General features: G+C 48.1%; 1 protein-coding gene across 1 annotated transcript; it reads right to left on the bottom strand.

The window, feature by feature from the left end:
• Positions 1-202: 202 nt before the first annotated feature.
• MLYCD (malonyl-CoA decarboxylase) lies at positions 203-17299 on the bottom strand. Its single transcript, XM_523518.9, has 5 exons — positions 16688-17299; positions 9272-9384; positions 8089-8245; positions 4011-4160; positions 203-1421 (listed from the first exon to the last, which is right to left on the bottom strand). The coding sequence occupies exons 1-5, from the start codon at positions 17213-17215 to the stop codon at positions 888-890; spliced, it is 1482 nt and encodes a 493-aa protein (XP_523518.4). The 5' UTR covers positions 17216-17299; the 3' UTR covers positions 203-887.
• Between the last annotated feature and the right edge of the window lie 24 nt (positions 17300-17323).

Below are 17323 nucleotides of genomic sequence, written 5' to 3'. Positions count from 1 at the left end.
GATACACACATATACACACAAACACAACTGCCTTCCTCCCACAAGCACAATGACTCCCCCTTCCTTCACCTTTGTTCTCATCCCACACACCCCAGGCTCCTTCATCCCAAACTCCCTGTAGGCTGGCTGGCTGATTCCAGCCTTCCCAGGTCTCTAATCTTAAAGACGACCACCACTACATAATCAGATAGATGTTCAATGCTTTACAGAACAAACGTGTTCTTTACTGTGAAGTTCATTATGAACCTGAATCCCTGATCATTTAAAGCCTATTATCCAACTTATGCCTCAAGCAGCAACATTTTTGTGTTCAACGATTTCACTTACTACACACACCTTGTGCAAAATCACAAACCTTTTCATACATTTATGAGCTTCAGAATTTAACTGGGAAGTGTAGCACAGCCCTTTGTCCCTCTGCATTGCATGGTGAGAAATGGCTAAAGCAACCATCGCCGCATTCTGTTTTATGAGCGCAAAGGAACACCTATTCTTATCTGGGCCACGCGCCCTGGTCCTTAGGAGGATGCCAGATCCCCCTGGGAGGGCAATGGCAGAGGCTGCACAGCTTCCTGAAGATGTAGGTACCACAGCACCAGCCCCGGGCAGGGAGCCAGGCCAAGGGCAATGACAGAATCTTCCGGAGACAGCACAGCAACCCACTCATCTGTGTGCACCCGCACCCACAACCGTCTTGCACTGGGTGCATGTCTCGCCCAGGGCGAGGGAAGTTGGGGCCTGGCCTCACAGTGTGGACTGGCGGCGGGACAAGAACACAGTCAACTTTGGCTTTGCTTGGAAAGCTCCTTCAGATACATAACTCCCGGCCCCTCCTGAAAATGATGATTTTCTTAGCCGGGGCCCTGTGCTTTAGGAGAGGTTTACCGTCAGAGCTTGCTGTTCTTTTGAAACTGGGCCACTAGGCTGAGGACCTGCTCAGAGGCTTTGATGATCTTGGAGCCGAGGTAGGAGGTGCTGTTGGGGCCCGTCTCCTCCAGGAAGTAGCGGTAGTTGGCCATCAGGCCGCAGGAGCCGGTGATGCCTCTGAGGCTCACATCCGCCATCCAGTTGATGCGCCACAGCACCGCCCCGTTCTGCAGGTGGAAGTTGGCCACGGGGTTCAGCGCGTAGCCGCGGTGCTTCTCTCCATACAGGTACCAGGCGCACAGCCTCATCAGCGGAGTCTGCAGCGCCCGCGCCAGCTTCTCCGACTGCACCCACTCGCTGCTGCTGAGGAGGAGCTTGAGGGTCTCGTTAATGGGGCCACCTGTGATCTCCGAGATTTCCTTACATTCCGAATCTGTAAAGAGTTCATTCCTCCCATGCTCCTTCATTTGCGAGTTCAGAAGCCCGAGAAGCCATTTGGTGAAACCAGGTATAGGTGACAGACTCGAAAACACCCCAAGGTGAGGAAACTCTCTCTGTAAAGCATGGTTGGGGTGGAAAGGAAGGCGGAGAAAACACAAATTCAGCAGGTACGTTACCAACAGAGGAGCACCTCTTAACCTACGGCTCACATGCTGCTGTGCAGCGGTCAGAGTGACATCTGATACATGTCGTTTATCTTCTTTCAAGGAACTTTTCTTTTTTTCCTCTTAGAGTCAGGGTCTTGCTCTATTGCCCTAGCTGGAGTGCAGTGGTGTCATCATGGCTCACTGCAGCCTCCATCTCCTGGGTCCAAGCCATCCTCCTGCCTCGGCCTGCTGAGTAGCTGGGACCGCAGGCTCACGCCACCACGCCCAGCAGGAAATATTTATCAGGAACCTGATGTGTGCCAGACCCTGGAGGCATCCTGACTCCCCAAGGCAGGGCGTCTCCGTCCCCACCAACCCTTCTCATGTCGGCAAAACCGAGACTAGGGTGTTGGGGGACTTGCCTAAAACCAGACAGCTGGCCAGTGGGGAGTGGGGCTCGGTGCACTGCAGCTACTCACTGCAGGCCTTGTCTTTCCCGTACACCATGCTCCTCCCATGGCCACCTGTGAGGCCCCAGAAGCTGCTCTGCTGCTCGGCACACGAGTGGCCAGGGACTGGTGAGTGAGCGACTAGCTGCCCGGCCACACCCCAGCGGGTGCAGAACGGGGTAGAGGGCAAGGAGGGGGACGCTGCGGGTGTCTCTCCATATCACATGACACGGTTCAATCGTTATTGTCCCAACTAGACAGAGATCTCATGATCATTTCAAACAATCTACTACTTTCTGATTATAAATGTAACAAAGGCTCACTATAGATATTTTTTAAAAAAATTAATGACAGAAGAAAATAAAACCATCACACTCCACTACATTGAGAAAACTACCCTCGACAGTCTGCTCAGATAAACTCCTGGTGTTTCTTGATGCGATTTTTGCATGGGTGAGACACTTACTTTATATTTTGCAATATGAATTTATATCGTGAGCATTTTCTCATTATCATTTAAAATTCAAAAACAGAAAATTTTAACCACAGAGTAATATGAAAAGAGAAGCCTATTATGATTTTCCTCACCATGTTCCTCTCGTTGGGCATTCGTGGTAGCTCCCGGGTTTTTTGCCCCCGCCCCGACCCACTGTTTTTTTTTTTTTTTTTTTGAGACTGTCTCTCCCAGGCTGGAGTGCAATGGGGCAGTCTTGGCTCACTGCAATCTCCGCCTCCTAGGTTCAAGTGATTCTCCTGCCTCAGCCTCCCGAGTAGCTGGGACTACAGGCATGCGCCACCACGCCTAATTTTTGTATTTTTAGTAGAGACGGGGTTTCACCACGTTCGCCAGGCTAGTCTCGAACTCCTGACCCCAGGTGATCTGCCTGCCTCGGCTGGGATTACAGGCGTGAGCCACTGCGCCCAGCTGTGTTTCGCTTTTGTAAACCCTGACGCGCGCCTCCATGCAGAGGGGCCATTTGTTCCCTTCCAGACTCCCTTTGAGGACTTCTAGGCTGGCCGCCCAGGGGCAGTTAAGCGACACCCTCAGGACAGCTGCTGGGCTAAGGCCCAACTCCCCCGAATCCCGGGATCTGCTCCTCCTCTTCCTGCCTTCCTTACCCTGATACATTTCCCCACCCCGCCCTGCTAATCACCACCCTCAGTGAAGACAGAGGAATGAGGAAACTGTGGGAATGAGCTACGGCTCATTGTTACCCGGGGGAAACATGGCGGCGTGGTAATGAAGCCCACACCCAGCTGAATCCTGAGGGCTTCAATTAGAAATTGATTATGAATTTACTAGGAGCATGTAAACGTCCCCACTCCACACTGTCGTCCTCAAAGGAAGGCCTCTGCTGCAACCATGTGCAGCCCCCAACACAGTGAACACCCTGCTCAGAGCCAGTCATTAGCAAACATCTAGCTGCTGCACCTAATTATTAGATTCTACTCATTGGAATTTATCCAAGTCCCTGATGAGGCTGGTGGTTTTCGAAAGCCTAGGCCTGGAGTGAACATCAACATTTCTGATGTAGGATGGTTAATATGTTTTTCACAGGGCAGCAAAGAGAGGAGAGTTAGATTAAAAGCCGATGCATTTACCTTCGAGCTGTCTGGTCTCACCTCAGCGCTCCCTCACAAGCCATGAGAAGGCCCAAGCTAACAGCACATCAGGTGTCAGAGGCCCTGAGAGTGTGGGCAGGGGCAGGGGGAGGACAGGCGTGGCAGGATGACTACCAGCTGTGCCATCTGGCTGGGACATTTCAGAGTGACACTTACACCAGGATGACACGTGAAATCCAGAGTGTCCCGAGCAGGTCAGAACGAGGTCACCCTAGAGAGAGTTGATGACCTCAGAACACAACTGCGTCTTGCAGTCAACTGGGCAGCTGGGTTGGAGGCCTCTCTCAGCATCATTCTCATCTCTCTGGGAGACTCATGGCTCCTAGGAGTTGCCAAGGGGCCTCTGGCACCTTTTCTACCCCCTGCCCCTCCCTTTAGCTCCTGTCTTCATCTGTGTCCCTCATGGCACCTGACACCCCACGAGGTTCGCTGACCTGACCACACGGAAGCCAAGCGTGACCGGGGCTCCCTGCGTGTCGCTTACCTGCAACTCCTTGACGACTCGCTTTATGAGGAATGTTCCCAGCTCCACCCCTTGGAGTCCCTGCTGGGTCAAGCTGATGGAATAAAAGATGGCAGCAGCAATTTTGTTCTTCTCTTCTGTTTCTGATGGAGGATGTTCCTTCACGATTGCCTGGAAAACACCAACGATGGTTCTAAGGGTGGCCTGGCCGCTCTGCAGCCCACGAGACAAGCCTGTTGCTGGGACGAGAAGACAATTCTCAGAGCACTGAAGGAGCTGGAAGAGACCTCGGCTCCCCAGCTGGGGTTCAGGCTACAGAGCCTAAAAGCTGCTGTTCTGAAAACTCTCTGGAGGAGGCGACTCCACCGCGTGCCTGGGGGTCCTCAGCACTGCATCGTTTCTGTCATTTTGAAATTTTCATGCAAACTTTGTTGAAGAGCAATGTATGCCCCTTTCTGTCTCTTTTAGGCCTTTGTGCAAACAAAAACTTGCTCCACAAACTCTCCGGCCAACACTCAGCGATAACACATGGATCCTTGAGACCAGACAGCTCCAGTTCCTTCAGCTTCTCCTAAAGGACTGACGTTTCCCACCACTGAATTGTTTTTCCTCCTTTTCTCTGAACCCTAGGTTTTTCAAATTTCTCAAGAGGCTATAAGCAGTCCTATATAATTTTCTTTTAGGAAATATACCTTTGTTTGACTTTTTCATGTACCTTTTGGGTTTTGTGCCATTTTTGTTTTTCCTAAATGATAACACATTTGCAGACATCCCTGCGAGGCATTCTAAGAAACGAGCTAGACTGGGAAGTCGCTTAGCTGAAGTCTGAGTTTATTGCCTCTCATTCTGACGGCAGCGTTTTCTAATCTCTTATACTCCGAAGCATAATCCTTAACACTCCAAAGCTCACTGGATAACAGTGGAACAGCAGGGGGCTACCTTTTCATCTGCTTTGAAGCACGGAAACCAGCTTACTTTTGAAGAACCCATTTAAACTATTTTAACTTCTACCAGCGACCTTCGATTCTGGAAGTAGGAGCGTTTAGCTCAGACTGCATAGACGAGGTCTCGTAGTCAGTCCATGAACTTTCTGAAATTGTGTATGGAGGCCGGGCGCGGTGGCTCACGCCTGTAATCCCAGCACTTTGGGAGGCCGAGGCGAGCGGATCACGAGGTCAGGAGATCGAGACCACCCTGGCTAACACGGTGAAACCCCGTCTCTACTAAAAATACAAAAAAAATGAGCCGGGCATGGTGGCAGGTGCCTGTAGTCCCAGCTACTACGGAGGCTGAGGCAGGAGAATGGTGTGAACCCGGGAGGCGGAGGTTGCAGGGAGCCGAGATCACGCCACTGCACTCCAGCCTGGGCACAGAGCGAGACTCCGTCTCAAAAAAAAGAAAAAAAGAAAGAAATTGTGTATGGAATGTGTGAGTCTATGCATATCTGCCCTGAGGAAAACATCCTCAGCATTTTTCCCTCCAGATTCTTAACAGGGTCTGTGACTCCAACAAAGTGAAGAAATGCTGCTGTGAGGAAAGGGGGAGAGCTCATGACATGAAGGACATATCCTCCGAGGCCCGAGAGGGGCCCGCTGTCCTGCACCGTGCTCTATGGAAGAGCTCTGTCGTTCACAGGATGGAGCTCACTTCACATCACTCCCAGGCTTATCTCCTTTCTTTTTTTTTTTTTTTTTTTGAGACGGAGTCTTGCTCTGTCGCCCAGGCTGGAGTGCAGTGGCACGACCTCGGCTCAATGCAACCTCTGCCTAGTGGCAAGCGATTCTCATTTGTGCCTCAGCCTCCCAAGTAGCTGGGGCTACAGGCGCACACCACCACACACGGATAATTTTTGTATTTTTAGTAGAGATGGGGTTTCACCACGTTGGCCAGGCTGGTCTGGAACTCCTGACCTCAGGTGATCCGGCTGCCTCCTCAGCCTCCCGGAGTGTTGGGATTCTGGGCGTGAGTCACTGCGCCGGGCTCTCCTTTGTTTTTTAAGAAGTCTGCAAATTATCTTGTGATTCCTTATGCAAAAATCCCAGCAATCTTTTTTTTAAGTTTTCAAAATAAAAACAAAACTTTCTTCGGTTATACAAGTGAGGTATGTATAATGCCAAAGAGACAAAAAATTGATAAAACTAAGTGAATAAAACAAAAAGAGGCCAAAAAAAAAAAACCATGCATAAAAAAAAATAACCAATTACTCCAAAATCTAATCTCCATGCCTGTTGCTGCTGCCCTTTTGATGAACACCTTTCCAGGCCTGTCTCAGAGGCTCTCGGTACGCACACAAATGCACACAGGACTGCGTACCCACGCACACTCTCACGTGCCGTTAGAGTCAGGATGCGAGCTGGGTCTGAATTCCAGTTCCACCCTTACTTGCTCGATGATCATGGGTAAGTTGCGGACGTTCCCTCAAGCCTCGGTTTTCTCATAATACCTAAATCAGCCGGGCACGGTGGCTCACGCCTTTATAGTCCCAGCACTTTGGGAAGCCGCGGCGGGCAGATCACCTGAGGTCAGGAGTTCGAGACCAGCCTGGCCAACATGGTGAAATCCCATCTGTACTAAAAATACAAAAAAAAAAAAAAAAATAGCTGGGCATGGTGGCACATGCCTGTAATCCCCAGCTACTCGGGAGGCTGAGGCAGGAGAATCGCTTGTACCCGGGAGATGGAGGTTGCAGTGAGCCGAGACAGCACCATTGCACTCTAGCCTGCGCAAGAAGAGCGAAACTCCGCTTCAAAAAAAAAAAAAAACACAACACCACCACCTAAATCACAGGGTGCTCAGGGCAATAACACACAAAATGTGCTTCACAGACTGACAGGCACAGAGCACTACTCAACAGATATTATTAATATTATTCATAAGACCACACCATACACATGCTACTCTGTAAACCTGAACTTCTACTCAAGAGTAAGTCAAGGCTGGTTTTCCATATAAACCTACAATAATATTTAAATACATGCACAGATATCTGATGTACACGAGGCCGCGCCATGTGTCTACACCGCCCTCCTGGAGCCCATTCTCTCCTAATGGGCCCTAGGTTATCATCTCCAGCCTTCTGAACTGTCAGCAATGCTGCAGGAATAGCCATCTGACTCTGAGGGCTGAGCATCTCCCCAGGAGAAGTTCCTAAGAGTGGAACTGTTAGGCCAGAAGGAATGCACATTCTGAATTTTCATCCATGTTGCCAAATTGCCCTCAGAGAAGTCAGAATGGCCCCTAGTCCCACCAAGAGGGCATCGGAGTGTGACTCTTTCACACACAAACATTGTAAGGGAATGTGTTTCTCCTTGGTGATCAGGAATGTCTGCTCATTTGCCCTACTCAGCTTCTCTAACTTCTCAGCAGGACACCTGCTTAGGGCACTCACCTTGTGATGGGCCATCATCCACTTAGCTTCCTAACAGCCCCTCATGTCCTCTTGGTCTGAGCAAACCTGCAATGCCCCAGGGGTCTCATGCTCCCTGCCACCTGTCTTTAGCACTCTTATTTCCAGACCCTGCAATGTGCTCCCTGGTTCTTCTGCCCCCATGGGCCTGCAGGAGCGTTTCAGACATTCTTGCCAAACTCATCCAGGAGCAGAGCAGCTTGCCACAGGACGGGGCTATCAACCACAAGTCCCATAACCTCCACTCGCCAAGGAGTGTCCTCGGCCCACATCAAGCATAAGGGATGGAGTGCCTCTTTCAATTTTCTAATCAAGTATCTTTCAAAACTCCCCACAGGCATGTAACAAAAGCTGTAAAGGTGAACTATGTATGGACCAGGTATCTGTCCCTTCTTCCTTCACAATTATTTTCTGCCTCACAAACATGTTCTGTGATAGACTTTAACTGTATCTCAACCTAAGATCAACACAGCCAGATGAATGCTCGCCTTGCTCCATAACTGTCTGCCTGTTACACTTCTACGCTCTACACCTACAAATCTGGAGATTTTATTTAACCAATTTAAAAAAGCCCAAAACCATTTATTTAAAAAAAAAAAAAGAGGATAAACTCAAGTAAAAACAAAACAAAACAAAAAACACAAGGGGCTCTATGGGGTGCCCATCTTGTCCCGAATTGACCATCGCAGGTACCTGGATGTTGCTGGAGATGTCACCAGTCAGTGCCACGTGCAAAACGACCAGGGGCTCCCCAGGGGTCGAACAGTGAGAAAAGAAGTAACACCTTCTGTAGGGCCCAACACGGCGCTTCATGTCCATCCAGTTTTTTACAGGATGCACAGCCTCAGCCCTGGGGCGGAATTTATAAAGAGACAAGACAAATGCATAATTCACAAGGAACGGCTGCTGACTCCTATTCATACTATTCGTCTAAGTCAAACAAGTTCTTTAAATAGAGCTTTAATGGACTCTTCTGGAAAATTCAAAGAAAGCCATTTTCATGAGAAACAGCACCCACTGAGAGGAACTACAGTGAATGACCATTTTACACACAAAATTGTGCTCCAGTTTTAATCCCAGTTTTAAGAGGAGTTTGTGAGGCTCCGGGGAAGGATTCACGCAGATTTTAACGTGAAACCTAATCAAACGCTTGGTGTTGAACACTGTCTTTTCTTTCCTCGGGATCTCTGTGAAGCCGTCAGTGCTGCAATCAGGGGGCTCATCTGGTGTCTTCCAGCAATCTCGCCCCACCGCTATTTTGTTTTCAGCATGTGAAATGGCAGCAGGCACTGTCAGCCCTTTGAATTGAATTGGTTACATTTCAAATAGGACACTTTTCAAACCATGGATTCCATGGGACAACATGTAATGTGAAGATACCTACGTGCAAAGGTTGTGAAGGCACCGTGACATGCTAGCCTGTGTTATACGGGTCCTGGATGTAACTAACACATGATATAGTTTGTTTAGAGATTTTAACTCAGGGAGAAATCTTAACCACCAGGTGGGCTAAATACTGTTTTGATTACGAATGCAAATGCTTGGTCCAGTGAGTTTCTACAACTCTGATCACGGGGTCTTGGGACGAGCGAAAATGGGTGTGTTTGCTTTAAATAAGAGGACACAAATAAGACCTCACACGCAGGTCACTGACAGACGTATCAGTTTCTCTTGGTGCCCTTTCTTCTTCCTCCATAATCTTAGTATCATGTGTGGTGACAGCTGCAGCATTTGCAAATACTGTGTTTGGATTTTATTAGACTTGAAATAAACTGTACATATGAATGGAGATAGATTAGCTTTTAGTCAATATAAAACATACACAAATATATATGAAAAATGTATGTACAAAGACAATGAAAACCGTAATACTTACTCACTGATTTTCTGAAGCACTTCACACGGTGAATGCCAGGTAACCCGTTCTAGGTTCAGGAACCCGGAGGAAAACCATTCTGAGAGCATTCCTTTCAGCACCCCATTCATTTCCTGAAAAGGAGAAGATAAATCCCAGGCCTCCAATGTGCAACAGATCAAGCCCGTCTCTGTGTTGTGGTCAGCACAAGGAATGAAAACACTCAAGCACGATACATAAGACAACTGTGCAAGACAATTCTCCAAACAGCTTTTCCCAAGATTCCTCTGTCAGACATCTTATCTCAAACCAAGTCAGGCTTTTGTTAAACGCTCTATTTAGACTTAACTACTTCAGTCTGTTAAGACCTCTGAATGGAAACAATTCAATTTGAACTAAGTTGCCCAAATCAAATAATATGTTCCAATTCGTTCACCATAGTGAGCATACTAATCATATAAAATCAACATAACAATGAAAGATGCACTGTAAAGGAAATACTAAGACAGCAAGGGTGTCAACAGCACTCTCCTCGTCCTTTCGGGAACCTTCTTTGATACGTCAAAACATTACGCCTACATTTCCTAAGAAAGACAAGTACTTGGTTCAGGAACCCTATTTCATCAACTCAGAGATGTACATTTTCATATTTTAACATCTCTCAAGTCAGGATGCATCTTTCGAATGATGGCGGGTCACAGACTAATTGGCAGCATTTTTGTTTTAAGAGACGGGGTCTCACTCGGTCACCCAGGCTGGAATGCAACAGCATGAACACGGCTCACTGCAGCCTTGACCTCCTGGGCTCAAGTGGTCCTCCTTTCTCAGCCCCCCACGTAGCTGGGACTGCAGGTGAGCGCCATCAAGCCTGGATAATTTTTTTTTTGTATTTTTTGTAGAAATAGGGTTTTGCCACGTTGCCCAGGCTGGTCTCGAGCTCCTGAGCACAGGCAATCTGCCTGCCTTGGCCTCTCAAAGTGCTGGGATTACAGGCGTCAGCCACTGTGCCCCGCCGTAACTGGCAGCATTTTTAACCTACCTTAAAGGGACATAAAATAATAGTGTATCTGGCAACCAATGCATTTCAGAGTTGATGAAATTATCCTAATTTTGCTTCACTTATTTATATTGTATCTACTTCCAAAAATGATGTGAATTGACTTGACCACCCAAGATACATCTGCACTGAAGCTTTTCCAGCAAGAGCAGAACACAAGGCCCTGAGCAGGAGCAGCGTCGCCTCGGTGCTGCCTGCACAGCCACAGCTTGTTGTTCCCCAATGGCTGTATCCCTTTTCTTTCAAATTAATAGAAGCCTCACTTTTCAGCTAGGGACACAGCTGTCCAGAACAAAGATTGCACTGCGGCTGGGGTCAGCCATGTGACAGAGCTCTCTGGTCAATGAGGGGTAAGCAGAGGTCTCCTGCAGCCACTTTGGGGAACTTGAAAAGACAGCAGGAGCAGGCCCTTGGCCCATCTTTTTCTTTGTCCTTTCCACTGCAGACTGGAAGGCGGTGTGATGGCTGGCATTGGAGCAGCCATCCTGGGCCACGACGTGGCTTTGGAGATGGTTTTTCTGGGCAGAGCAACAAGATTCAAGTCTGGATCTACCAAGAGCACCAAAGACCAGAATCAGCTCTGGGTTGCCCACCTCTAGACTTTCACATGACAGACAAACTTCTGTCATATTCAAATCACTGTTATTTTGGGTCTTTGTTACTCATAAACTACATAGTAACAGATCCACTGAACATTATTATTAAATAACAGTAAACATCTCAGGACATCTGATACAAGAATGACCTTCTGAATCTCTCTATAAGGGTCATAAAGAACACAATGGGCAACACCTATAAGAATGGCTTTACAACAGCTAGAATTTTTTTTTTTTTTTTTTTTTTGAGAGATGGAGTCTTGCTCTGTCACCCAGGCTGGAGTGCAGTGGTGCAACCCTGGCTCACTGCAACCTCTGCTCCCTGGGTTCAAGCGATTCTCCTGCCTCAGCTTCCAAATTTTATAAAACAATTTTACATTTTAATCCCTGTTAAAGGGTGAAAGGACTCAGAACTTTGATGCCTGAGGAAGAGTTGCAGGTTTTGGGGTGATGGCTCAGAGAAGTTTTCGGAAGGAGATGAGGTCTCCTTTTACATGTTTAAGCACTAGGGCACGAAAGAGGCCACAAATTTGTTCTGTGTGACCCCATGGGGGCCGGGGAAGGAAATCTAGGACTGACTGGTGGAAGTCATGGGCAGTCAGATGTGGACTCAATTTAGTGTAAAGAGGAACTGTTGAATAGCTGGAGCTGCCCACAGAGGTCATCCTGGGAGACGGTGACCCTCAGCACTGGAAGTCATCAAGCACAGGTGGACAGAACTCAACGGAGCTGTTTGAAAACGGATTTAAGCATTGGATAGACAGCTGGACCAGAAGATCTTTGCAATTCCCTTTAACTCTACATTCCATGACTCAATCTCCTTTACTTGGTTGTAAACGCCATAAAAGCAGGGTCCACTTCTGATTCATTTTTATGGTTCACAAAGCATTCACTAATAGATTGATATCAAATGAAAAAGATGGAAAAATGGAATGAATGGTGATTACGAAGTAGCAAGAGGGCAGGATGAAAGAGATCATTTGCTAGGTGACACGGAATGGCCCTTTATAAAACTGTACTTTCTGCATTTGACTATAGCAATTCTTAATCTTCCTGGGATCCTCTCACATTCTTACATGCTAAAAACCATAGGTCCTGCCCCCAGAACACTGCAAATACATTAGTAAAATTGTGCATACGTTTTCCTGGGGTTCATGGACTCCTCTGATACTTATCTATGGACCATCCCAGGGGCCAGGAGGGCTTCTGTACCCCAGTTTAGGAACGGATGATCTGAGCTCTGTGTAAGAGGTACTAGTATCTTAGATTCATGATACGAAAAAAGCTGGAAATACCTAGTTTTACTATCAATTTAATATTAATTATGAAAGAAATGGTTTGGCTGATGAAAGCTCCTCCCCTACAAATCTCTTCATTCTATTTTGGGCTCCTGACAGCTACAAAATGTGACACTGGTACACGAGAAGTGGGAATCTAGGCTAAAGGTTAGAAGTCTCCGTTGCTCAGTTCTAACACCGGCAGCAGCTGTTCAGGCTGGGAAGAGCCACAGCACGCGGCAACGTTGCCGGGATACAAACACCACCAGGGAAAGAGGCCTCTGCAACTGTACGTGCGTTAATTCAGGCACCATTTATCACCAATACAAGACTGAGAAACACAACTGCGGGGAATATCCTGGTGATGCTAAGGGCAGCGACAATTCTCAGTGGATTCTGCTGGAGTGCTTCTTATTTTTTTTTTCAGAGGCAGGTCTTGCTCTGTTGCCTAGGCTGGACTTGAACTTCTGGGCTCAGCTGAACCTCCCAAGTAGCAGGGACTACAGGTGCGTGGCACTGCACCCGGCTCTGTGTATTGTGTATTGTTAATTCCATTGACTTGTATGACACTGTTTAGCCCAGCCCACTTTTCCTTTTAAAAGAGAAACTGGTTCCCTCTCTTTTGAAGCTCTATCAAGATCTGCTTATTTTGGTATGTGAAGAAAAGTTACTTTCCCTTGTCCAGAAGCCCTGCTCTGGGGAAGGGAAGATAAAGTCACGGATGAGGGTAGCACTGCAGAGGCTGAGAAATTTGGGGACAATTCCCACTCACATAAGCTGCCACTCCGCAGGCGTACACTTGATACTATGGGTATACTTTCCTATCTAAAAATAAGTATTATTTAGCATAGGTAAGCACAGAATTTACTAGAACCAACAAGGAGTACTCAATTAACTAAAAGGCAGAGGGTACGCAGGTGTCTAGCATGGCCGGGTGGCTGTGGCAATGGGAACCAGGTCCCTTCTCTAGTTTCTGTGCCTCTGTTAAGGTTCGAGCACCTCTCATTCCACCCTAACTGCAACGTCCAAACCGCCCATGAGGAAGCCTTTCCATGAATTAAAGGCCAACCTTCCTCGAGTGCCCACAAATCACTGAACCTCGCTCAGACCTTCCCCTCTACTGGGGATTCGACTCGGTTTCACTGGGATTTCACCTCTAAGAAACTGACGTCATCAACCAACTGGGCCTCTGGAGAAAAACAAAAAGCCTGTAAACCACCATCCCCCAGACACATCACATCCTCATACCCACACCTACCATGCAACCACAGGGACACACATACCTACAAACTCCTCTACGTTCAGGAGGCCACAAATCCAGGCAGTAACAAGCCTCCAAACTCACTCAGATCAGAGGAAAAGAACATTTTAAAAAGTAAGAACACAGCCGGGCACAGTGGTTCACACCTGTAATTCCAGCACTTCGGAAGGCCAAGGCAGGCGGATCATCTGAGGTCAGGAGTTCCAGACCAGCCTGGCCAACATAGCAAAACCCCATCTTTACTAAAAATACAAAAATTAACCAGATGTGTTGGCAAGCACCTGTATTCCCAGCTACTCAGGAGGCTGAGGTGGGAGAATGGCTTGAACCTGGGAGGCAGAGGCTGCAATGAGCAGAGATTGTGCTGCTGCACTCCAGCCTGGGCAACAGAGCAAGACTCTGTCTCAAAAAAAAAAAAAAAGATCAGATTAAAAAAAATAGATCGGATCCTACCACATTAAGTGATTCTGGTGAGAGGTTACAATATCAGATCCCAGTTGATAGTTTATATGTACACAACAATCTAATTCTATTCTAAGACTGATTTAAATGACAGGGATTTTAAAAAAATTACATCTGGGCTCACACCTATCTATAATCCCAGCACTTGGGATTGGAGGATTGCTTGCTTGAGGCCAGGAGTTCAAGACCAGCCTGGGAAACATAGCAAGAAAAAACATAAACAAAAAAATAAACACAAACAAAAAAACCATAAACAAAAACAACAAAACAAAAACCCATATATATATACAAACACACACACGCACACACATATATACACACATACATATATATGTGTATATACGAGAAAACAACTACGTAGAACAAGGGAAGGGGAAGGGAATTAATAGGTTCGGCTACTAATAGTTACATGCACTGAATATAAGGCTGGGGTTTCTAGGTTAAGAAAGGGAAGGGGCACAATAAAGCAATCACGGAAAGGCTCCTGCAGCCATTATGTCCAAACCATATGCAGAGGCAAAGATCAGGCTGCCGTTATGCATTCTGTTTGATAAACATCTCTGGTCCACAGGACTTTTGGCCTAGCATTACAGTATGCAATGTTTTTTTCCCTTATGTAAATAGCCTTGGTCAAAAAGCAAGGAAACTTGTGAATGTCTAAGGACTCAGCAGCCTCTGTATTTCCCAGGGGCCAGCTCCTTTCTCTCAACAGTCAAGTCTGGAGGTGAGTGTGTTCAGTTGCCATGCAACGTGTTCCTCCCCAAAGATGCGATAACCAAGAGTTTTCTTGAGTGGGGAAGAACAAAGGGATGTATTCCACAGCATCTCACAGAACCAGAGAATTCAGAATTGGACCGGATGTGAGAAATCAATGAGGGACAAAGCTGTCCAAATGTCTGATATGAGGACCCTCTCAGCTGGGCAGAAACCTTTCAAGTCCTTCATGGCTTTCTCTCAGGCTCAAAAATCTATGACAGAGTGTGGGGCAGTCTCACCTCCACACAGATGCTGAATGATTAGTGTGTCAAGTGTGTCTTATGCCAGGACACCCAGGAATCTATTACAATGATTCATTCATCATTCTGCTATGCAAGAAATTTAAAGACAAGTTTCCCAGTTTTCGAGGAGCTGATCATTTACTTGGAGAGATGATATATTGCAAGTACTATGTCCAAGTGTGGATCAGAAAAACTCAGCTATTCAGACTAGGCTTGAGCCCAGAACATGATAATTCAACACAGCAAGAATTCATGACTGATTCTGTGTCATGCAATGAGCAACTGTGGGCTTTCTGTCTGAGAATCTTACGGCCAAAGATGCCCGGCCCTCAGTAACACTTAGCGCTGTAAATTAACCAGCTATCACGGGGAATCAAATCATGGCCACTGTTGTCACTCTTGACATTAATCCCATACTTAATTATGCCCAATTTTATGCATCTAAGTAGCCAAAAAAGAAAGTTTCTAATAAACATCTGATTAACGGTAAGACAGTGATATAAAGCGTAGTGCAAATAACCCTGGATTAGGGTGGGTGATCAGCAACAGCTTTTTGCTCTGAATTTAAGAACAAGTCACACAACCTCAGCATGTTCTCCTTTACTGTAAAAGGGATACGTGTTATCACCCACGTAAGACTGAAGGAATGAAAACTATTAAACCAGTATTAGAGTTCTTAAATGGGTCAAGTCATAATCATTCAAGTGTTCAATTTTTTTTAACACTAACTGCACATAACAAACTTCTGAATGTCCAAAACTTCCTGAAACATTTACATCATTTTTCGTTCATTCAAAGGGCAGGTTAAGCCTGGGCCACATGGTGAAACGTCCTGTCTACAAAAAAAAAAAAAAAAAAAAAAATTAGCCGGGCACGGTGGCCTGCACCTGTAGTCCCAGCTACTCAGGAGGCTGAGGTGGGAAGATTGCTTGAGCGTGGGGAAGCCGAGGCTGCAGTGAGCCGTGAAAACACCACTGTACTCCAGTCTGGGCAACAAAAATAAAAATAAAAAAAGGGCAGGTTAGTTTTTCGCCGTATTTAATACTAACAGTATAAAAGAAGAGTATATGCTGCTCTAGGCCTTCTTTCGGGTCATAATCATTTAAATCTCAAAGTATGTGTCTGCATTTAACATGAATGAACTGTGCTAATGCCTGATTACCTCAAGTCAACTCAGAACCATCACATTAAGTACTGAACGCAGGGAGTTAAATGCCCTCCCAAAAGTCATGGAGCACAGACAAGGCCAGAAGCCATGGAGACTCCTGGGTGTTGGTGGTGACCTTGAGTCCTATTTACCTTTGTGCATTTCACAGGACTTCTCAGGACAATGTCTCACACATAGCGGGTGCCCAGTGAACTTCTGAAACACCATCCAGGGTCTCAGAAGGCTGCCTGATGCTCAGTCTGAAACTCTAGTTCAGGTATACCATATAGATGAAACACTTCTCAGCTACAATAATTTAAAGAGACTGTAGAGCACACACTAAATCAGGTACGAGAGGTGACAGTTACCTTAAAGACCACCAAGTGCTGAGTATTTAGTAAACACTATACAAGTGAGGACTTCAAGGACAGACTGGAGGGAGGCGGGGGTGTGCTCTGACGAAGCCAGGACTCAGACAGCGTGGGAAGGGGACACAGTTGGCAGGCGGTAACTGGGGGCGAAGTGAGCGTGCTATCGGGCAGGGAAGGCGGGGTGTGTGGGACTTGGAGGGGGCAAGTGAGGACTACTCGAGTAGGGCGGCCAGTCCGCGCTGCCGGGGCGTCGACGGCGGCCCCTTACCCGGACGTCCGGCCCCTCCACCAGCTTGAGGGCCTGCGCCTCCAGCAGGTCGGCCCGCAGCTGCACCAGGAAGCGCACGCCGCCGTCCAGCTTGCTGATGTGGTGGAAGAGGCCGCGATAGCGCGGCACCAGCGCGTAGCGCAGCCGGTCCTCGGCCTGCAGCAGCACCGCCGCCTCCCGCTGCTGCTGGCGCAGATGGAGCACGCCGGCGCTCTGTTCCGCCACCTGGCCGTGGTCCACGCCGAAGCCCCGCGCCAGGCGGCCCAGCAGTTCGGCCCGCTGGGCCGTCTCGGCCAGCCCACCGTAGAAGCTCACGAAGTCCGCGCACTGACCCTCGGCGGGCGCCGGTGTCTTCTCGCGCAGCTCGTAGGCCGGCGTCGGCGGCACCGCGCGGCGCAGCAGCTCGTCCATGGCCCGCTCCAGGGCGCCGGCCGCCTGCCCGCTCGCCAGCCGGGGCCCGGGCGGCCGCGGGGGAAACCGCAGCGGGAGGAGACGCCTGGCCGTCAAGCCTGGCCCGAGGCCTCGCATGGTGCCGAACAACAGCTGCCGAGGGGGGAGCGCCGCCGCCGCTGCCGCGCTTCCGGCTTCCGGCGCGAGCCGGCCCCATTGGCCGAGGCCGCGAGCCCGGCTGGGGAG

Source organism: Pan troglodytes, chromosome 18, assembly GCF_028858775.2.
Source record: "Pan troglodytes isolate AG18354 chromosome 18, NHGRI_mPanTro3-v2.0_pri, whole genome shotgun sequence".
Classification (NCBI taxonomy): Eukaryota; Metazoa; Chordata; class Mammalia; order Primates; family Hominidae; genus Pan; species Pan troglodytes.
This window is presented reverse-complemented; position numbering and strand designations above follow the sequence as displayed.

Coding starts and splice junctions, on each gene's coding strand:
- MLYCD (XM_523518.9), bottom strand. CDS start 17,215: ATGCGAGGCCTCGGGCCAGGCTTGACGGCCAGGCGTCTCCTCCCGCTG. Junction 9,385..16,687: donor TGGAGGGGCCGGACGTCCGG/GTAAGGGGCCGC, acceptor TCTCCTTTTCAG/GAAATGAATGGGGTGCTGAA. Junction 4,161..8,088: donor ACATCTCCAGCAACATCCAG/GTACCTGCGATG, acceptor GGTGTTTTCCAG/GCAATCGTGAAGGAACATCC.